Source organism: Rhinichthys klamathensis, unplaced genomic scaffold (assembly GCF_029890125.1).
Source record: "Rhinichthys klamathensis goyatoka isolate OS25496 unplaced genomic scaffold, OSU_Roscu_1.1 h1tg000032l_1, whole genome shotgun sequence".
NCBI classification, from domain to species: domain Eukaryota; kingdom Metazoa; phylum Chordata; class Actinopteri; order Cypriniformes; family Leuciscidae; genus Rhinichthys; species Rhinichthys klamathensis.
The window spans coordinates 1305003-1328873 of record NW_026606581.1 but is presented as its reverse complement, the minus strand read 5'-3'; the positions used below and the strand labels follow the sequence as shown (position 1 = coordinate 1328873).

Here is a 23871-nt window from a genome sequence, read left to right as displayed (position 1 = left end):
TATCAGTATTGAAAACAGTTGTCCTGCTGCTAACACACGAACAACTAAAACAATTCTGTTCATGGTGTTATGAGAATTTTACAACAGAAGTCAGTCAGAAAAATGTGTGATAAAAGCAGCACAAAGTAATATATGAGTGAGTTTAAACGGATTACAGTATATAAATGGCAGATAGCCTATATATAGCGGTCGTTCATGGGACCAACGATTTTGTAAATAAGGCCAAGTTTCACTAGTGATTTATGTGTATTTAATTGTTATTCAAAAGTGAATTTTCTATATATTTCTATAGAATTTTATATATTTGTATATATTGGGAAACTTTCTAGGCCATATGGAAAACTTTTAAAGGTAGGGTAGGCAATTTCAGAGAGGCAATACGAAATGGCTACTTAGCATCTGTTTAACTTGTTCGTTTGAATTAATCTAAGATCTAAACTTGTAACACTACACTGCTCAATAAAGGAGATTTTCGATAATGATTCTTAGTTTGAGACATTACTTCTATCCAGACAAAGCTGCAAGCTCTTCAACCCATCCAAACCAGAATAGAAAAGTTATGTTGGACACTGTTGTCATTTTCTCTTTGCACATGAGAATTTCATTTCACAATTTAGCAACAAAACATTTTTAATTGCCGTTTCATAATGACAACAAAAAGAACAAGAAAAGTACAGGCAGGCATGTTAATTTGCATGTTTTAAATAGCATAACCATATGCTTTTGTATTTTTATTGCAACAACAATTTAAAAATGGATCAATAAAACAATTTGATTGAGGTTTAACACTTTCAGTGAGGTGAACTAAAATTCAACAATGCCTCTAATGAATACAAAACACAGATTTACTGAAGAACAAAACTAAAGAACCGGACGGTCCACTACATTTTGGTTCACAAACATTGTTTTCAGTGTCACTCACAGGGCAATCGGTTATTTTAGTTTTAACATTTCTTAAACATCAGACAATTTGTTTGGTTTGCTTCTCTGTAAATACAGTTTGTAAAATCATCCTTACTCTTCACTGCAATTATGACTGTATTTGCTATTAAAAATACATTCAAATAAAGGTGACAGCACTGAGGTGATAGTGAATATGATATGTGTGAACACATGAAGAACACTGGATGAAGACATAACAGCCATAATGACAGCCTCAAATATCGAAATTCATTCGAAATCTAAACAATAAATATATATATTCAAATGATTACATATTGTTGGACATCAGGAGTTACAGTACCCTGTACTGTAATGTAGTCTGAATAATGTGCTTGTACATAAATAGTATGTATGATTGTTTTACTGTCAACATCACATACATTCATATCTGATTGCTCACTGTTTTAGAGGGACGGATCTAAAACATTATGGCTTGTGCTCTTTATGTTTTAAAGAGGTCATATGATTCTTTTTAACGTTTTCCTTTAGTGTGTAATGTATCTGTTTGTGCATGTATATGATCTGCAAAGTTACAAAGCGCAAAGTTAGAAGATGAGGCTTCGGTGAATTGAAGTGTTATCGTCATGTCGCAGAGATGCCGTGTGTTTGGATGCGTGAGCAAAACTGCTTTTGCTTTCAGAGTTTAATCAGTCCAACCCAAAAGTTTGCTTGTGTATAGCACATTTTACAGAGGACAGCTTCCTGAACCTGGGAGAGTACAACGCCGCCTATACACAATGTTTTGAAGAAATGAGCGCTTTTCAGACAGACTGGGAATAATGGAGCTGCAATAATGTGAAAAATAATGTGTTTTTTTGAACGTTAAAGCATGCTAACCTATTCTATTACACCCAATAATCAAAATAATTAACTTTTAAAATAGCATCATATGACCCCTTTAAGATTATAATTGTCTAAGTGAGGAAAATCTACTGTTAGTCTGCTAAAAATAAGCAACTGGATGGCTGATAAGGGCAGAAAGTGACAGGTAGCAGGACGGCCTCCACAAGATCATGGACAAGCAGTAAACTCGCCATTCTAGAGAACAGACAGAAAGAGAATAGTGTAAGCATTACATGAGTTCTGCACTTCAGTTATGCAATGTTCAATATGCAAAATGTAGATTGCAGTCACAAAGTTTATTATTATTATTATTATTATATGGAATGATCTGGATGCACATTTTAATGCGTTTAACCAGTTTTTTAAGAAACATTCATGTCGTTTTCAGCACTATCTTCTGTTTTGTCAACACCAATGTATCTATCTGTGAAATTTCAATCTGTCATTATGGCAGCTAATTCACAACCATTCACAATTTATGATATAAAATGGTCAAACAGCATAAAATATGACTGCACCTGAACAGATAAACATTAAGTGTACTGAATAATATACAGCTCAACACAATTTACCTCCTCCTCATCCCCCTCAAATACTGGCTGCAAGAAAAAGACGAGGGATTTTTTGAAAGCTGTTGATTTTTGGTAACTTCAAATTACACAATAAACATGTCACAAAGACTGAACATTTCATGAGCACATTCCCTTAGGTGTCTATCACATGAAATGAGCAAAAATGCGTTTTCATTTTACTCTAATGAGTAAAATGACTTAAACTGTTTTTACCTCATTACCCTCATCCGTCTGATGCTAGAAAGTGAAGAAGAGCATCAGTAAAAAGATGTTTTATGAAAAAAATACCTGTTAATATTTAACTTCATCTCCTTAATCTGTGGAAAGGTATGCATATACTATATATTTCAGTTAACAAAATAATTTTGGGGAGTTGACATGCATAACTTGCTTTAGTAATGTACATGCTATATAAATAAATTAAAATGTCAAAAAGCACATTTATTAATATGTATGCAGCTTTTTAATGGAATAAATGCACTTCTAAAAATACCACACAATCATTCAAAATAAAACAAGGCAAAAAGTTCAAATTTAGGTTTCATATGGTTTTGAAACATTTTGTTAAAGTTTCAATTGAATGACTCTAAAATATGGCATGTGGTGAAACCATTAAGTATAAGGTAATAACATATTCTTATCGCTGTAAGTGTATACTTCTATATCATTATTTCAGGTTTTTAAAAGGTTTTCTTTAAAAAAGGTTAAGTATTTGTATGTAATGTTAAGATTGTAAAATATTTTATGTAATATATGTAAAACAAATAATAAAAAAAAGGAGTTTGAGGAGTTGCACCACATGACATTTTACATGAAATGTTGCAGTTTTTTATGTTAATAATATTAATACAGTAGTCAACATTTGAAGTGGATCAAAAAAGTTCATCAAAGTTGTCTTAAGACAAGAACGGGTGATGTTCAAAATTCATGTAACTTTGATGAAAGTGATTTTGGTTTTGATCCAACCCAAATCCAACATTGATTCAAATGTTGACTACTGTATATATTAGTTTTTGTTCCCTACCTGAGTTTGGTACTGAGCCAACAGGTACTGTTGTAAGAAGTCAATAGCCTCCTCACATCCAGTGGCTCTTGCCTACATGTGAGAGAAGCCCATTAATAAAGGTTTACAGCAGGGGTGTCTATCCTGCAAAGTTTAGCTCCAACCCCAATCAAACACACCTGAACCAGCTAATCAGCTAATCATAGGGCTGTGTTCGAAATCGCCCACTATAACCTTACATAGGGCAGTATTTGAGGGGACAGCCATTTGTAGTGGTGTCTAAACCCATAGTGGACATTACTGAGTGCACTCATTCAATAAGGGTTCTCAAGTTTTATCAAAAGCTTGGAGTGAGATCACATGCGGTTAGGGGAGGGGCCTAAATGGAGCCCCGCCCCCGCCTAGCCCCGCCCCCAATTTTACCCATTGTTCATAATTAACCAGCAAAAATTGAAATTATAACAATTGGTAAATCTGATAAATGACAGAGCAATTCATCACATCAAATATAGGCCTACTCTTTAATGTTATATTTCAAAATTAGGCTACAAATAGCTCCAAAATGTTTGGAAAAACAAATAGTTTTGCATTTTTCCCTGACATCTTTGAAAAATACAAATGCAATGGCAATGATTAGGCTAATGTATGTTTTGACAGGATATACAATATTACCAAGAGCACTCTGCTTTAGCCTTAATGTAACTAGAAATACTATTAATACAGTATAATATAGAATTTAAAATAAACTGAAGAAATACATCTTCATTCCTTCCCATACCCAATAACATTTCCTTAGCCAAACTGAGTCAAAGCTTTTGGCCTGGTTGCAAAGCAGTTGTAGAGTTTTTGACTGCATCAATAATGTATACGATGGGCTATATATTAAATGTTCTAGTCTAAAAATGTTAGGCGAGCTTTCTTCCAACTTACTTTCTCCATCACGACGTGTGTTCGCGCGATGTCGCGGTGGCCGTACTTCCGTGTGTGTTCGCGGACTTCGCGCGTCTATAAGTTGCCTAGTAACGAACGCAATCTGGCCGAGATGCGGACGCGCTGGCGGCAGGAAACTTATCTTTGTGTGCAGTGCATGCGCCTCGTATACAACGTTATATATAAAGCTTGCAGGACAACTTGGTTGGCATTGCCTTTTCAGCGTGAGATATACACGGTGTGGCGTGTGAGCGTGTGAACTGGTTGAATTGCGTGTGTCTCACGGCCAATGCGTGAGACTTGAGAACCCTGACTATTCAATACCATAATGCACCACAATAACGAGTGTACAACTGATGCACTCTCAACGGCCAGAGAAATCCACACTGTGAGGGTCATGCCGAATGAATTCCTGCGGCGCCTGCGGCTCAGACTCGGCATCGGCGTGTGTTAACCGGGCCGAGTGTGGCCCGCAGCTCGCTCTGGCACATGCATTTTTGTTACGGCTGTAAAGCACTGGGCCGATTCATGTTCACCATAACTGGTAACCATAGACAGTAAAAGAAATGGACAGAGCGATCTCATTGGAACTCAGTTGAGACAGTTGAAGCCCACTTTTAGCGATTTTTGAGAACTTCCGTTCCTGACGCGCAGACTCAGACCGACTCAAACTAAGCTTGATGACGTGGGCAACCTGTCTGACAGACGTTAATCTTCTAGTAGCTGTGCGTGAAAATTGCCAATGTTAATCTTGCAGAGACGGGGAACTTGAGCAAAGAGTTATTTGGCGTGAGTGAGCAGGAGTAAGTATTCCGTTGCTTTTATGGACTCATTATCTATGGGCTTCTCCCTTGACGGGACGTCCCCCCGATTGCCTGCGAGCTTCTCCTCCTGTCTGTACGGTAATTTCTGTACAGCGCGACAGAGAGTCGAGTGGTTATGACGCAATCGTTAGCCTATTTTTACTAAATCTGTTTCTACGGGGCCATAATGTAACATAGAAGGTAATGGAGCCCTTTATACATTGTCGTGTTTCTTTAGAAATAAATAATGGACAAATGGAGTCTTTAAACGCCTCAGATGTAAAGTTATTCGCTGTCAAAGTGACGCCAAAATGACTGGGAGTCAATGGAAATGCTAACGCAAGTGAAGTTCTGCTACAACATGGCGGCACCCGGCCGGCTTCAACTTCCGGTCGATGGATTACCCCCTTGCTGGTAACCCGGCTCTGCCTGTATGATCTGGACCACTTCTGGAAATGACTCAGATTAAATCAATGATGGTTTTAATAAAGCAATAATTAACATAAAAATTATTTTAAAATTGACGTAAATTCCTGACCGTGTCTGATGTTGTCCAAAACAAAATATTAATATTTTTTGCAGTAATAATAATAATAATAGTGTCGTTTTACACAGAGCATTCTTTAATATTTATAACCATAGCAAAAATATTTAGTTGTCATGAAGATCATTCTTTACTTTATGTATTTTAAACATGCATGCGCGCTAGGTGACATCACTCGCACAGCAGTCATGGTGATCGCAGTCGCGGCATTGGCTGAGTAGTGGCAACCGCAATTAGGCAAAGTCACTTCATTTTATTGCCTATTTCAAATATTTACCACCATTGACAGCGGTCGACGGCTGTAAACTCTGGGCGCTCGGTCGGCTCAGACCCGTTTACCAGTATGAAGCCGATTTCAACGGTTAGTTACTGCAGCAAGCGCCAGCACGCATGCTCAGCTCATCACTGGAGTGACGTGTGCACAACTTTGGGTGAAATAAAACTCCACGCCTTACTTGAATCATCCCTTCTCGATTCTGCGCCATTACGGTGAACTTGAGGTAAGTCTTGTGTTCAATTTCAAGCATCAACATTTCACGCCGAGCATAGGTTCAATCGAGTTCCCTTAACTTCTTATATTAACTCTACATTTCGAACTGTTGCTGATTAAATGTTGATTATTATCGATCCGTTTAAACTTTGTTCGTGGTCCTTTGACATGCTTCCCTCCAGATGAAACGAAAAGAAAGAATTCAGAATTCAGTTAAGAATTATTAATTAGGACAATAATTGTTTATCATGTCTAAGTAGTGCAAGTTAGGTTAATATGAAAGTGGCTCTGATTTTTATGGCGCGAACGAAGCTAACATTGACTAACGTTAGCTGGGCTGTTAGCTCTTCTTTGCAGCCAGAATTAGTACATTAGACGCCATTTTTATTGAATGCAATTTACGTGAATAATATTTACGAGCACAGTCTTTGATCTGTGGAAGAAAATAAAGTGGAACAAAATTTTAGCTGGATTAAGGCCCACCGCACAGACTGGCAACAAACATTGTCAAAAAGTATACACATTTTGATCCTGTAAGAAAATGTTTATTTTACTTATGTAAATTGTAATAGAGGAATGATGTGAGACTTTGGTATAAGTCATGCTGAAAGCTGGGTCATTGTCTGTTGTTGAGTGAGATCGGGACTCTTATTATGAAAATGAACTGAGGACTCAGAGGAGCAGTATTGCGCCGGCGCCCTCGCAGTATGATTACTCTGACACGTTTGCTCCTGTTTTTACAGGTATGATAACTTAATATGCAGACGAGTCCTGTAATTCCGATGTATGTTCATGCTGCAAATATTTTGTGTATTAATGTTCTGGGTTGTGAAGATATTGAATATGTGCAGACCGTCCGCCATTTTGTGAACGCTGTGACATGACGTGGTCGTGAAATGCATTTAATGGCCTTTTGCGCGGGGCCTGTAACAGATGCACTTTCGACATTTAACAATATCGAGAAGAAAGTCGTGTCTGAAAGCTGCAATCTTTTACTTGTATTGGTTAAAATGAATGGGCAATATCTCGTGTTTTTCCGTGGGTGCTCGAATTTGTCGGTGGCTGTTGGCTTATTTTTCATAACATGTTTGCTGGCGTTTGTCTGTGCGGTGTGAATTGGCCTATAGTTGTAGTTTTATGGTGCAAACTGAAGTAACGTATGCACTATAGTAACATTTAACCTGTCCTTCCAGAAAAATGCAGAGTTTTTTTTGTGATTTGTTGCGGGCAAAAATCCTTAATTATGCGGCACGTTTTCTTAAAAAATGCGACGGAATATGTGGAATATTTATGCAATTGAATGCGATGAAAAAAAGTGATTCCCCAAACACCCTGTTCTCACTTAATCTCCCTTAATGTAAAGAGTAATTTCTTATTACTTCCTATGCTAAGCAAGCATACTAACGTTACATCACAGAAAGTGCTGGGAATATTTATTTCAGTTTTATTTCAGACCTTAATAAACACATGGCTCAAACTTACAAAACATTGATGAATCAAACATGTTCTGTAGCTTTACAAAAGGAATATGCTAACGTTACAACTTCTGTAAAAATGAATAGTATATATATATATATATATATATATATATATATAAAAGTTTGCTTTCTGTTTTACAGAGTTAGCTATACAAAACAGACATCTGTTAAAATAAGTGCTTCCAATGCACAACGTGCAATATCTTACTGTAATGTAAATTTACATGTCTTGTAACATATTTGTGGCTTTTTTATTTTAGAACACCCCACAAGTAGGCTACATGACACACAGAACAGGTCTTCTCGAGAGGCTGTGCCTACAGGTAGGAATTCTACCAAGTGATCTTTCTCGGTTTACTCTGACATATCTACATATAATGTTTTGCTACTAATCTGCTATGCCTGCTTTTTCTTGTCTTACAGCAATTGCCAAGGAGATCCTCATTCAGCTTGATTCTATCAGAGCAGCAGTTGCTCATCCTGGTGCATTTCCAAAAAATCTCCAGCAGTCAAGCAGTTCCAGACTTCACGCCAGACCCAACAACTTTTTGGGCTCCCGCCACTTTCAACTATTGAGGAGCTACAATGTTTGGAGGAGACATTAAAGAATCCAGAGGAGAGGACAAATCTGGTGAGTTAATTTATACATTAATCAGATCATTCCTAAAAGTCAGTCCCCACTCTCACTCATGCTATATTCCTTAAATAACTAACAGGGTTCTCGCGGGGCCTTAAAAAGCCTTAAAAGCATTCAATTTATTAATTTGGAAATAATACCTTAAAAAGACTTTAAAAGGTCTTGAATTTTGATGTTTGTTTCTTAAAAATTGTGCTGTATGTAACATCTCCGTATTGTATTTTTCCTCAAAAGTTTCATTTGTCAACCATCATCGTTCTCAGCCACTCCCTCTGTTCGCTGATTGGTCCTACAAAAAATTGATTTCTGGAAACCTAAGAATATACAGCAGTCCCAGACGTAGTACTGAAGGAAAATGAAATTGAGCGGAAGTGCGTAGGAGGGCGCAGCCAGGCTAATTTCCCATGCCTGACAGTGCTGGTCAATGGATTGATCTCTATGAAGTAAAACATCAGATACCATATGTAATTTGAGTAAAAAAATAAAATAAATAAAAATAAGATATTGTTTGATAAGTGCTGATTGAAGTCCGTGAAATCCAAAAAAGTAGTGCTTTACGTCCTTGAAAGTCCTGGAATTTCATAATGACAGAGTCTGTACGAACCCGTCAAATATAAATCACCTTATAATGGGAAGGTTAATTTGTCATTTTTCAGATCAGGTCACATCAGGTGCTCCTAAATGTTTGACTGTGCTCCTAAACTTTTTAAATTGAAAAGAAATGTAAGTGTAGAGGAGAGCCTTGCATCCAAATTAAGTTTTGGTGGTTGCAGAGTAACATCACATGGTCATGCTGCCCTCTTCTATCTTGTGTTTTTCTCAGATGCAGTCCGCCGGAATGCCCTGACCAAAGACTCTACAGAAAAGGAAATAGAGCTCCTCATCACCAGGTGGCTGCAGCCTCTGATAGGGATGGTGGCCGAAGCCAGAGGGCGAACAGGCAGACAACATAGACCTCAAAAACGCAGTGGGATTAAATGTTTTAAAGTTACAAATTTGATACTGGAAATTAGTATTTTGAACTCCTTGATTTTACATTAATGCTGTGATATTTCAATATCTGTTATTAATGTGTGTGTGCCCTTGTTTATATTGCATGGGGACCAAATGTCCCCACAAGTATAGTAAAACCTGAGATCACCTACATTGTGGGGAGCAGCCAGTGGTCCCCATGAGCAAAACAGCTTTTAAATCATACTAGTAATGTTTTTTGAAAATGTAAAAATGCAGAATGTCTCCTGTGATGGGTTGGTTTAGGGGTAGGGTTAGTGTAAGGGGACAGAATATACATTTTGTACAGTTTAAAAATCATTATGCCTATGGAGAGTCCCCACAAAGATAGCGAACCAGACGTGTGTGTGATGAGCTGACTTTGTTAATTTAAGTAGTGTCCTTCATTCATCAGAGGGGAGAGAAGTGTGGTCCAATAAAAAAATGCATTAAACATGAAACCTGTCTTCCTTGTGCTGTTTTATTTAAGTTTATCTTGCATAAATAATGGCTGCTCAGCTATTTTAGTATTAACCTGACATGAATGAAAAATCAATAGTTTAAATAAGCCAAAACAAGGAACGGGATTGGAGGGGAGCGTTACGTCCTCTCACTCGGGGTTCCGCAATCGGGCCGCATTAAAACCGAGCGCTCGGCCGAGTGTTTAAGCCTTAATCGGACCGCGTTAAAACCGAGTGCTCGCAGAGCAATCGGACCTAGATTCATGCCGAGGATCGGCCGAGTGTTTTAGCCTTAATCGGGCCGCTCTCGGCCCGCACAATTTTTGCTAGCTGGGCAGTGTCTGAATTCTCTCACTCGTTTTCATTCACTCCTTCAAGTAGGCTATATTAGTGGAGTAATATAGGGAATAGTGAATGAGGGTAAAACACAGCTAAGGTCTCACTAGGTATTCTAGAAACTTCCAGGCAGGTGTGTTGAGGCAAGTTGGAGCTAAACTCTGCAGGACAGTGGCCCTCCAGGGCTGACTTTGGACACCCCCTGATTTACAGGAAGCATCTTTAAAATATATTACCATATTTGTCATTGCTTTGACAATGCAGAAGTCATTTTTTAGCCAAGGCAACAAAAAATATATTGTATCTCCACTTATACAGTCATAAGAATAAAATGTCACTGAAGGCATCAATTGTTTGGTTATAATTGTGTATTCCACACAGATATCCATCATTAACTCACCACTTCAATGGGTGTCTGTCCATCATAACTGGTCATGGTCAGATCAGCCCCAGCTAATTGCCAAGTCTCCAATCCTTCCAAGTCGTCACTCGCCGCAAGACTGTAAAACACACATTAGAATAGATAAATGGGCAATCATCAACCTTAACACAGGAAGTTCATAAACTGAAGACAAACAGTTCTGGTATGTGCTCAATACACTGATCTGTATATTAGTTCTACATAAATAAAAAACAGATGCTCATATTTGTGACTGCACATTCATTGAACTTGAACTATATTAATGTGCCATTTAAAAATCCACCCTAAGCTTAACTATACAACTTAACGGAAGAATTGTAATTGAAATAAATCAGTACTAAAATAATAAAATAAAAAATATAAAAAAAGTACTACTGCTGCTACTACTAATAATAAAAACAAAACTGACACTTGTGTCATTTATTAAATTGCTATGTCCACAAGTTTATAAAAGCAATAAGAGAAGGATGGATGGAGAAGAAATGTGTGTATGTAAATGAGACCTGCACAACTCCGTTCCAGCATCAACCATTTCATCCCGGGAAAAATGAGCTCCAGTCTTCCTCAGCAACTTCACAACATCCTTATGCCTACAGACAAAAGAAAAGACATTTACAGTCACATGTGTTTAATTGACTTCCCCTTACAAGTTCCCTTTTGTGTTTTACATAAGAAAGAAGGTCATTGTCCCAAACCAGAGGCTGAATATTTCAAAGGCAGTATTCGAATACTCATTTTAATGCAGCCTACAAATGCGTCCATCTTTCCCTGGGCCACACAAGATAGAATCCTTCGCAGCCTAGCCTATCCCAAGATTCATTGCGTGCTGGTGACTTTCGTTGCTTCACCGCTGGCGTGGCCTTTGAAATTTGAAGGATTCGAAGGATGTAGCCTCTGAATTTGGACACAACCATTGTTTTGGAATGAGGGTGAATAAATGCTATGCCAACTATGAATGATTATATGGCGAGCAGTGCTGTGCTAGTTACTAAGAAATAGTAACTAGTTACAGTTACTAGTTACTTCATTCAAAAAGTAACTCAATTACTTTGTTGATTACTTACACCAAAAAGTAATGCGTTACTGTTAAAAGTAACTTTTTAGTTACTTTTTTAAAGAAAGTTCTTAAATGTTCCCATTAATGCCCTTTTATGCGTTATGGTCTATACAAACACAAAACTGACTTAAACAGAAAGTATTTTTTAAACACTATTTTATTTAAGTCAGACCAGCACAAACTGAATATATCAAGGATTTCTGAAATAAATAACAAAACAAGCATTTTTAAAGCTAGTGACTTGTTTGCTTTCTCAACATTGATATGTTCATGCAGCTGACAGTATACGTTTTTACCACTGTGGTTTTTACTGCATGAATTAATATTTGAGCAATACAATTGTACCTTGATCATTCTTGTTAGTTCATAGTAGGCAGTATCTCCTACATTAACTAAGGAGATACAAATACATCTAACAATGAATGATACTTCTACAACATTTATTAACCATATTTAATGCTAAAATTGTAATCTTATTGTAAAGTGTTACCATTTATATGATTCAAGCTTAAAGAAGATGGCCATATTTAAATATCTGCAAAGGCCAGAGCATTAAAATTACATAAATGTAGACCTATATTACATGTACAGTCTTTCACTTTATTTGCTTAAATTTTAGAACACTTGATTAGACTTGATGTCGGCTGCATGAACATATCAATGTAAGCAATCAATCACGTCACTAGTTTTAAAAATACAACTTCGCCGGCTAATGAATGCATAAAAGTAAGTGACCAGCTGAATATAAACTAATGCAAATAGATGGTAACAATTGCGACATAAAACATGTGGGTCAGGTCTGCGTGTGTTTTTGTCACATTGCTTTAATCGCTTGAGGTAAGTTAGCCGTTACTAATGTTATTCCTCTCAGACTCGACGGCAAGCTTCTGTTCTTTCTCTGCTGATGCAGCATCTAGTCAAAAAATTAATTAATTTATAATGATATGGCAATGTGTACTTAAGTGTTCTGTATTCATACCGTTTCGCTGTCTGTGTTTTAAATGCGCATCAAGTGCTCAGCGCTCTCCGTGCAGCTTGTAATCTCCGTGCTCGCGCTGCCTCACGTGTACGTAAACAACTCAGCCAGTGAGTTTGTTATGTGTCCTCAGGTGTCCTCTCGACTCGCTCTGTATAATGCTAGCAGTCTCTTCAGTGCTCTCGTACTGTTTAATGACAGCGCACACTACTCAGCCGCTCCAGCAACTAATTAATTTAAAAAAGTAACAGACAACGCGCCATATGGTAACGGTAACGGAGTTAATTTATTTAAAAAGTAATGCGTTACAGTATTAGTTACTGTCAAAAGTAACTGCGCTACAGTAACGCGTTACTGCCCAACACTGATGGCGAGTTGCATCAGAACTCATTTACAGGTCGCAACCACCAGTTTAAAACCAGTGGTCTAGTTCGCCTTAAAGACTGTATAAATTACGCAGCAAATAGTTAAGTCAAACCTTTGAAATTATGGCAATTACTTTTTGTTGCGGCAAAAATATTTGGACACTTAAGTCAGTCCTACGTACCTGAAGCGAACAGCATTGCGAAGTGGCGTATCGCCAAAGCGATCTCTGGCATAGACTGTCGCCCCTTTACTCAGCAGATACTCCACCACTTTCAGATGCCCCTCACATGCAGCGATGTGGAGAGGAGTGCGCCCATCATAGTCTGGCATGCTCAAGTCAGAGCCCTATATAGAAACATATGAGTCATTACCCGCATCTTATTTTGCTAGACTGCATTTAATACTGCCTTGTTTGCATGCATACATAGTTTTTTTATTATAATAAAAAAAATATTAAAATACAAAAAGTTTACAGGCATACATTAGCACAAACTGTACAACGTTGAGTTGGACGATTCCACTTTTTACAGGTAGTGTTTGCCTTTCTAAATGGGTGTCCAAACATGTATCAATATTTTACCATTTCCCTTATGGCCTCTAAAGCTTCAATGTCTCCGATCTTAGCAGCAACGCAGACCAGAGTGGGAGTTAGTGCATCTCGTATGGCTTCCAGCTCCTGTGGACATCAGTAATATTAGAGTTGATCACAATTGTTCATCTTTATATGATTGTATGTTTTGTAATCATCATAGTTTATACTAAAATACAGTGAAATCACTTCCAAGTAGGGGTGTACACTATACAGGGGCTTTCGCACCCAGTAGTTATAGGAACTCAGTTATAAGAACTAGCCACCAGAATGAACCATCCGAGAACTAAATGTTCCCCTACGGCCATTTTCCTGGTTACATTTCCCACACCACCAGTAGGAACTCTAAAGTGATTTAAGCCGACAGCTAAGGTCATTTAAGAGCGCCATTCAATAACTGGAGGATGCAGTGAACATAGCTATGCTTTTGTTGTGTGTTGTGTGTTTTGTGATAACGGATATGGAATGCAGATGTATAAATTGTACGATTGAAAGAGCAAAAAGGAGAGCTAAGAGATGAAAACTCCTAGGACAACATGCAGTGTTATATATCAGAGGCTGAGAAAAGAACACAACGCCGCAGACAAAGGCAACAGGTAAATGACATTAACATTAGCTTTCTGTATATTGGTCCAGACTAAGTATATGTACTGTAAACTGCATTTACACAGTGCTTGTTTAAAAAAAAAAAAAAAGGTGTTTCGTATGGCATATATTCAGCCAATCAACGGACTGTACACTAAAGTCACTGGGAGTTCCTTATGTTCTGGGTTAGAACTTACTCTGAAGTAGGACCTAATTTAGTTCGACCAAAAATAGTTCCCAGTTCCTCGGATACGATGATGGCAAAAAGCCAGTACTTCCGCCAAAAGTTATAACTAGGAAAACTTTCCAACGGTGCGAAAGCTCCTTATGCACACTATGTACGAAACACAGCAGTTTCGTTACAAATTTCAGTGTTTTTGAAAATAGCATAGAGTGAATGACACAATGACCCATTTATAAAGACAGGTCGCTGCATACGAAATCAAATACTTCCCTACTACATATAGTATACGAAAAACAGTAAGCCAACAGAGTAGTATGTCCGAACACATAGTATTCGGAAAACAAGGCGACCCGAAACACTCAGCTAAATATCATCTAATTACTGTTATAAGCAAAATCCCCAGAAAAATTGGAAAAAAACATTTTTGGTTGTAGTTGTCAATAATCACACACCCCAGAGCAAAACAAAGTTAGAAAGAGAGAAAGTGCAGGTTACATTACCTCTTTACAGCTAATGCTGAGGGACTTGGCGATGACCTGAATAAAGCGACTGTCGCTGAGAGAAAGCTTTGCTCCGCCCAGGTCAGCTATCATCTCTCCACGCAGATTACGACTCAGCATCTTATGAACAAATAACAGGCTTAATTAAAGTGATTTAAAACAAGTAATAATTATTATTTTATTATTATTATTTACAATATGACTACTTTACTGCTTATTATTATTTGGAAAAACTCAAATTCAAATCAAATTCATGTGGTAAAACTAACAAGGAAGGAAGGAAGGAAGGAAGGAAGGAAGGAAGGAAGGAAGGAAGGAAGGAAGGAAGGAAGGAAGGAAGGAAGGAAGGAAGGAAGGAAGGAAGGAAGGAAGGAAGGAAGGAATAAAAATAGGTTGTAAAATGTCACGTAGTGTGACATTAAATAATAATAATAATTTATATAATATATAAATTAATAATAATAAATAATAATTTAAAAAATAAACTTATTAGCTTTGAAAAACATATTGAAAACATTTATCTATTTTTTCATTTTTAATACTATTTACTAAATGGTTACACCACATGAAATGTCTTAAACTTTTCTTGAAATGGTATTTAAGTCAAAAATAATATGAAACAAACATTAAAGGAGTATATGGCGAGGAACATGGCATTTGTATTTTAAATTAGATTTTCACTAATACACTACTGTTCAAAAAATTGGGCTCGGTAAGATTTTTTCAGTGAAAGAAGTCTCTTTGAATGAAAGAAGCTCACCAACTTGATAAAAAAAAATACATTAAAACGGTAACATTGTGAAATATTATTATATTTTTAAAAGTTAATTGTAAAATGACTGTTTTCAATTGTGAAATATTTGAAAATGTAATTTATTTCTGTGATGCTAAGCTGATTTTGGGCTCCAGTCTTCAGTGTGAAATGATCCTTCAGAAATCATTCTAATATGCTGATTTGGTGCTCAAGAAACATGCATTATTATTATCAATGTTGAAAACAGTTGTGCTCCTTAATATTACGTGGAAACAGTGATACAAGATTTATCACTGACCCCAAACTTCAGAATGGTAGTGTATATGTTATTGACCCAAATGTGGTTTAAATGTATTTTTTTAGAGACATTTTTCCATACCTTCTTCTTCTCTTCTGTACTGAGGTTTTGTTTTGCCAGCACATAGGAGAGTTTTGAAAGAGCAGCTTCTGGGGTCATATCACACCCAGCGATCAAACCGGCATCACTCAGAGCCTGAGAGGGAATATTAAATTACACACTCCTGGAATACACACACATAAGGCCTTTCTCAAGCAAACTCCCATACCTGGCCAGTGGCGTATGAGGTAGTGACCGATCCCCGGAGACACTGGGTGCAGTTGATCATGATGACTCCTCTCTCGGTCGCTTTACGGATCTCATCCAGCAGGTCAGCGCGGTTATCAGGGGCGTTCCCGCTGCCGTAGGTCTCCAACACGATTCCGTCCATAGGAGGCTGCAAGAAGGCCCTGACCTGGTGAGAGAATGGATTTCATTTAAACATTTGAAACTTACAAAGGTTCAGCCACAAATTGAACTTCTGACATTATTTACTAAATAAAAAAAATAACATGTTCATGCATTGAATGTAGAGATTTGGCAAAAATATGTGTCAAATAAAGGCAGACATTACCACACGGCCTTACTGTATCAGCAGTGATTCCTGGGAAGAGTCGCAGGAGACCCACATTACGGTTCAATTGTGTGCTTACAGTGAATTTGGTGGTTGTATTTGCTCGCCACACAGTGTCCCAGTTAACTAAAGAGTAAGAAATAAAGCATAATACATCTGAATAAAACAAATAACACTGCAGCATCACTAATAAGGGAGTTGATATTGTCCTCCTATGTCCTGTTATGGTTTTTTAAAGTGAACAGCAAATGATTAAAAATGCTTTTTAAATTACTAAAACCATAAACAAAAAACTGTTTTGTTACAAAAAATAAAATAAAAATGAAAGATATATAAAAAATGGCAAGGCAACATTTCTCATTTTAAATTTAGTCTACCTCGATATACAAAAAACTAAAACTAATATTAAAACTAAGTTAAAGTGTCATCATTTGCTCACTTCAGTGTTGTTCCATACCATGCAATTAGGCTTTCACACTTCAAAAGATTCAAAAGCACCATAAAGTATTGTAAAAGTAGCCTATATGACTTATGACCTATTCCAAATCTTCTGATATCATATAACAGCTTTATGCAAGAAACTGCCATTTCAGTGATAAACAGAAATCTCATGGACCACTTTTACAATATAAGTATATACCAACATTCTTCAAAATATCTTTTGTGTTCAGCAGAAGAAAGAAAATTATGACAGAATTTTCATTTTTGGGTGAACTATCCTTTTAAACATATTGAATTTCTATGGCAGAAAAAAAAGTAATACAGGAAGGACATGAGTACATTTTGTGTGCATTTTCCATTTTTAAATAGACATATATGGGATTAAGGCTGTGTATAAATTTTAGCAGAACTGGAATCACTTTTGATGTCGACTTCAGCATTGGCTAATGGCAGCAGGTTTGGTGAGGTAAATGCGTTAAAGCTTCCAGCGTCCACTTTGGTGACACGATTCCCCCTGTACAGCTTATGATGAAAATACAGGCAAACCTGTGAAGAAAGACACAAAGGGCTTTTTTCTGGTCCTTTTCTGGTCCTTTAATTATTTTTTATAACAGTAATTATTATAAAATTATTACATTAATGTTATTCTTATTACAATAACTTTATAACAAAGAACCTTTAATGTGCTTCATTGGCATGGCAAAAACAAAATGTACTGCAAAACATAATCATTTCAAAGGACACTTAAAACCACATTTAATCAAATATAATTTCCTGTATTATTATTTTTTAAATCCATATTTAAAATAAAATTTGTACATGTTAAATAGTTTAAAATGCTAAAACTAATTGATAATGAAATTGTCAACTATTTTAAAACTGCAGTCTTAACATCCTCCTTTAAAACGCATTTGTAATTGCTACAAAAGAGTCCCTCACAGAGATTACAAAACTCACCTCAGGGATGACGAACTGTCCTGCTATCAACAGCGCCCCCAAGAGGTTGTCCCGCCCGTCATTCCTCATCTCATAGATCGGCACCTGCAACATATAAGATGGTTGTGATGCTTTTTTTTGATGACCACTAGTTAAATGTTTAAACTGGAGGTAACTTTAAAAAGGGTCCTATTATGCTTTTTTACATTTTCAACTAAAGTTGCTGTATGAGCATGAAAAAGGTCTGCAAAGTTACAAAGGGTTACCTAACCCTAACCCTAACTTACAAACTGCTAAGTTACTCCAAAGGGTCCCTTTGGAGTAACTTAGCAGTTTGTAAGTTAGGGTTAGGGTAACCTAACCTCCCTTTCTCTATTTCAGTAAGCACTGATTCTGAACTCCCTGAAACGCCTCGATTGTAGTCTCAAGTTGTCTTCCGAGAACAAACCCGTCACAATATCCCTCATTTGAATAATTCCCGCCCAAGGCATACTCAAAATAAAGGGCCATGGTTGAGTTGCGTTAGTAGTGTGTTGAAACTCGCGGTTATGGTAAGGGGTGTGACATTTCCCAAACACACTCAAAGCGGATCAAAATCAAAATGGATTGACAAGTTCGCTTCGCGACTTTATTGTGGTTTTATCTGTAGCTGTCGAGACACATGCAAACACTTATATGTAGCCGTTATTCCCGTTCTGATAAATTATATATTTACAATTTTATATGTATAATGCAGTTAGAGTGGGAATAAAGGCTTTGTTGGGACAGCAATGCAAGGAGAAGAGCGCTCTTTGGTTTTCAAATATGATAACTAATAAGCTACCTCACACTGCTTTCTATATAACACATTTCCCGTAATGAATTCTGATACTGCTTGGTTCGTTGGTCTGTTGGGTCAGATTGCTTTCTCACCTCAACCGAACCGGCCCAGAGTTAGTTTTCAATAGGGCAGAGACCACCTCGTTCAGGCGATCTCGAAGCGATTGTTTTGGCGCGGATCCGAGCGCGATTGCCATGTTCATATGTGCCTAAACACACCGAACTTAGGGAGAAACATACCAGGTTCCAAAAAAAAAAAAACTTCCAAACGAGACAGGTGTGAAAACGCTCAATTTGTGCAACACAAAGGTGAGTAAATGATCCATTTAAAACACGTTACCTGTGAGCCAGTGAGGATGACAGGCTTTCCCAGATTCTCACACATGAAGGATAAGGCAGAGGCGGTGTAAGCCATGGTGTCTGTGCCGTGCAGGATGACAAAACCATCGTATTGCTCATAGTGTTTCTGTGAATACGAGGGAAAACACTGTGAAAAAACTCAGTACTGATAGTACTAGACAGTGTGACCATTTCAGTCATGTTTGCAAGCCAGCGATTTAAAAAAGAAAAACCAAGCAAAAGCCAAACATAAAGATGGTTATAAAGGAAGCACCTCAATGTCTTTTCCAATAGTGGCCCAGTCATCTGTGCTCATATTACAGGAGTCGAGGAGGGGAGAGTATTCTAAAACTGTATATACAATCCTCTTATTCTGTTTGGACAGTCTGGGGTGGAAAAAAAGAGAGAACACGTTTAAAAAACAGCAACATTTTAAAGTTTATTCTTAAAAAAAAAAAAAAAAAGCAGCCAAACATTGACAACAAGCTCTAAAAGTAAAGTAAAACTTCTTATTTAAACCAGCAAAGACCATTAGGCAAACATTGGTTAGTTTAGCTAGATCAACAAAAAAATGTAATAAAAATATAGATTATTTATTGACAGCAAGAGTCTGACTGATTTCCTGTAGTTAAAATAAAAAGCATGTGTGTGTCAATGGATGAGTAAATGTTGTGAAGCAGCAGACTTCAGACTTTGCTCATCGCTCTGGGGCGGCTCATGGTGTTATTGTAATGAAGAGGGGAGGGCTGGGGGGCTTTACACATTAAAGAACAGAGACTGAGCAGATTAGCACGGCCTGTCTTAATTAAAAACGGACGGCATATTCTAAAACCACATACATATTCATGATGATGTTATATTGGGCCACCCTTGTTAGTTGCACAGATGAGCTAATAGAGCAATAGATTTGATGGATTTACACAACAAAACAAAAATCCCAACCCACATGACATCTACTAAAGACATGAAGGAGGGTGCAGCCCAGGCCTTGTTTAGCAGTGCCCCTATTATGCTATTTTAAAGGTTCCAAATTTTTTGGAGGTCTCCAACAAAAGGTTTACATGCTTCCAAGGTCAATAGGCACGTTAATTTTCTCATAATATATATATATAACCTCTTTTCTTAGTGTCTAAACAGCTCGATCAAGGATTCAGTCTCTCTAAACCCCTCCTTTCCAAGAGTCTACTCTGCTCCGATTGGTCAGATAGCCCAGTCTGTTGTGATTGGTCGACTGCTTACAGCATGTCAGAAACAAAATGTATATTACCATATTTGAATTTCAACTCTAGATCTTCCTCAGCACTTCATACAGAGATCTTGTCGATGTTACTGCATAAATTCGAGCACGGATCCTCATACTTTGGAAGTGCAAGCAAAGTGGATTTGCTTATGCAAATCACTCAAGTCATCAATCATCTGTCATTTTCATAGCATGAAAAATTATTGTATAGCCATAACCATTGCGCTAAGACTAACCAGCAAATATATTGCACAAATCAAGCAAACTTGTTCATACGTAACATAGCAAACTTGTACAATTGCATTTCAATTAAAAGACAATTTCACTAATTTCTTTATTTTATTTTTTTAAAAGATTTAATTTTAGATTTAGGGCAAGTAAATAATGACAGAATTTTCATTTATGGGAGAACTATTCCATTAAAACTGAAATTAAAGAAGAAACCAACAATTCAAACCTGTATTTTGTATACAAATAGATGAATGTAGTTAGTGTCTGGATCTATAAACAGGACAACACCTCCACATTTCTAACTTGATGGCACATTTGTGTGCATCTGTGTGGGAACTTACCGCAGCACCAGTGTGTTCTCCGGAGGCTTGTAGTAGTCATACAGTCGGGTGTGCTGTGCGTACTGCTCATCGTGCAGAGTAGGGAGCTTGCGTAGAGTTTCAACAAGAGCATTTGGTTCTGGAGACAGAACTGCAAATATAGAAGAAAAGCCTGTAAAAAGTTGCACCCAATTCATATACACACTGTACTGTTTCATGTTTTTCATGTTTGCATCCCTCAGGTTCTTTTGACTAGAATTAGAATTCAGCATCACAGCAATGAAGCCAAAAAGAACATCTTGAATATTTGATACTGCGTACACTATGCTAATATTGTATCATTTTACACATTTTGAACCACATTCCCTTTTACAGGGTAGAATAAAAAAATATTATATCAAGTAACTAATTTTCTATTACTTATGAGATTCAATGAAACAACGGTTTACATATGAAATAATTATGTATAGACCTGTCATGATTATTGATTAATCATATGATAGTGGTTATTCAGTCTAATCGGTCTAATAATTAATAAACACAATAATTGTGCAGTTTAAATTTCAATCACATTTTGCCAAAGAATATAAAAAAACTGTACACAGTACATAACGATAATATTATATTATAATATTTAGGCCTATTTAATTATATTTTGTATTATTATTATTATATATTATATATGATTCCAATTAAAAAATAAATAAATAAAGAAGCTTACACTGTAAGTGACATCTCAAAACAGAAATCAATCATTGATCACAATTATTTGTATGACAATTTATCGTGACAGGCCTAACAATGTGGAAATGTTGTAAAAAAAATTGTTAATTTTTTTTTTAACAAATTTAACTTTTTAGTACAAGTTAAATGTACGCCGAAACACTAAAAACCTCATCAAAAATCGATTTTTTGATGTCCGGAGAGGTGAAAGAAAAATTGCATCTAAAGATCAGTAGTGGCAGGAGTCTACAGAAAAAAAGCAGTGGGCTGTTTTCCATTTGACTAGTGTTGTTCATGTGTTCAACAAGCCAATTCAGCTGTTGTATGAACTGTAGAGTCTTGGAACAAAATGTGTCCAGGTTTCCATTGGGGAAGAAAAAAACCCAACAGGACCTCTGTCCACATAAAGATTGATTTTACAGAGCCTGTGTTCATGGCAGAATAAAAGATAAAAACCAAGTTAGGGTTGAAAAAGTCAGTATTTATTGTATTTCTGTTATGCAAGTACACTCTGTCCTTGAACTCTGATAAATAGAACTGAATGGTTTTGTGTTTGACCTGGCAAATTCTTTAAAAGATGATATCCTTTTTTATCAGTGTTCATTTTAGATAAGATACTTTTTAAAGATAAAGATTCACGTTTGTAAGTCGATTACAGTAAAAAAAAAGAAATAATAATATTTTGCAGGAAATAGTACTAAGGCCAGTGTCGGAAAAGAAAAACACCTGTTTACCGAAGGCAAATATTTAACCATTCTATTCAAAGAATTTGCTAATTAAGTCATAAAACAAGATCAGCATCCTCTTCAAGCACTCTTAAAGCACTCTTCCCATTCCCATTTATTACTTTACATAATCAAGTCACCATGTGTGCATTTTTCAGCAGTGTAATCCATTCCTGCTTTTAATATACATCCATTGATATGCATCCTGCTTCTAATATACATCCACTGAAGATGCAGCAATTGGTTGAAACAAAAAAGAAATCCCCATTGGCTGGACAAGTCATGCTTGAAATTCATGAAATTAAATTATATTAAATGATAATCATTAAAATCTTTAGACTGATGATGGGAAATTAAAGATAAAGTTACCAAATCCACCAAATAAATGCATAACAGGTTAATGACAATTCATGATAGCACTCACTCACTTGCATGTCTAATTGTAGCCTATTGTTATTGTAGTTTTGATTTAACACAGACTAGGAAACCTTATTGTAAACAGAAATAAAGTGTGCTTAATCAAGTGGCATTTATTGTAAGATATAGAATATTTTCACAATATTATTCTGAAAATAAATAAATAAGTTATATATATTAGTTATAATATATATTGTATTAAATAAATAGCCTACATCTTGGTACAGATTCGTTAAGTCATAGCCTACATGCTCAGAAAATTGGAATTAGATCCAGAAAGGCAATGCATCATTTATTTACAGATGCCACTTCAACTTGGTTTGATAATTATCACATATAACGGCATTAATGCATTCCATTTTCATCCTAAAGTTAATTATTACTTTCCAAAGACCCATGCATTAATATTTACACCCACAATTTAAACTGCCCCCTTTTAATCACTGTTTTTTTTTAAATATTATTATTGACATTAGCAACCAAATAATCCCATAAACGTGTCATAAAATAATACTACATGGTGAGCAATATATCATATGTGAACCCTCATGCAGGCAGGTGTGTGAGCGCTGCTGATGATAGTGTTTACCGTTATTATGATACGTCATGCCAATGGTTCCGCCGGTGTTTATGACCAGGACCCTCGCCTCGACATTTGGGCTGTTATCAGGAGACTCCGAGCTGCTGGAGAACCTCCTGCTCTGACCCGTGGCACTCCGGCTGAGAGATTTCTGCGACTGAAACACATCAGGCTGACTTAACCTGCTGCGGGAAAGAGCTCGAGCCAGCGAGGTCATACTTGTTGAAGACCGAGCAGTGGTCGTGTGTTTCCGTTCCGCCATATCGGACACACTAATGTAGCCTACCGTATATCCCAAAACCAAACGACAGTTTCTTAAAGAGACAGCGCATCGATTTTGAACACTGATGCACATGCTGGCTGATACACAAATGAACGTATCGTCATCAGAAAAATTAATTTGAAAAAAAAAAAAAAACAGTAATAACAATAAAGAATGTTTAATAACTTGTTTTCTCAATCCTTAGACTTACCAAGCAATGAGAAGCACCCATGTCATTTTAGTTGAAGTTCATTCATGAATTGACATGTTTTAGCCTTGACCACTGTGAAAAAAAAAATCCCCTACACACCTGACTTAAGTTAAACCCGGTTTCCCAGACACCCACAATATTATTCCCACTCTGACCGCGTTGGTTGACGCCTAAGTGTATCTACTCTGACCGCATATGATGCCTAAGAATTATAGTTACCTGACCGCATTGGAACCCCGCCTAAGAGTCTCACTT

General features: G+C 36.8%; 1 protein-coding gene across 3 annotated transcripts; it reads right to left on the bottom strand.

The window, feature by feature from the left end:
• Nucleotides 1-1883: 1883 nt before the first annotated feature.
• aspg (asparaginase homolog (S. cerevisiae)) lies at nt 1884-23417 on the bottom strand. Of its 3 annotated transcripts, XM_056245528.1 has the most exons (17): nt 23153-23417; nt 20720-20849; nt 19182-19293; nt 18909-19034; nt 17771-17854; nt 17233-17359; nt 16386-16498; nt 16028-16213; nt 15841-15954; nt 14708-14827; nt 13430-13525; nt 13031-13194; nt 10954-11040; nt 10430-10529; nt 3382-3453; nt 2358-2384; nt 1884-1980 (listed from the first exon to the last, which is right to left on the bottom strand). In XM_056245528.1, the coding sequence occupies exons 1-17, from the start codon at nt 23403-23405 to the stop codon at nt 1954-1956; spliced, it is 1938 nt and encodes a 645-aa protein (XP_056101503.1). In that variant the 5' UTR covers nt 23406-23417; the 3' UTR covers nt 1884-1953. The 3 variants fall into 3 exon arrangements, with proteins under 3 accessions (XP_056101503.1, XP_056101504.1, XP_056101505.1); XM_056245529.1 differs by lacking the exon at nt 2358-2384; XM_056245530.1 differs by lacking the exon at nt 2358-2384 and having other exon boundaries at nt 1884-1982; nt 3396-3453.
• Between the last annotated feature and the right edge of the window lie 454 nt (nt 23418-23871).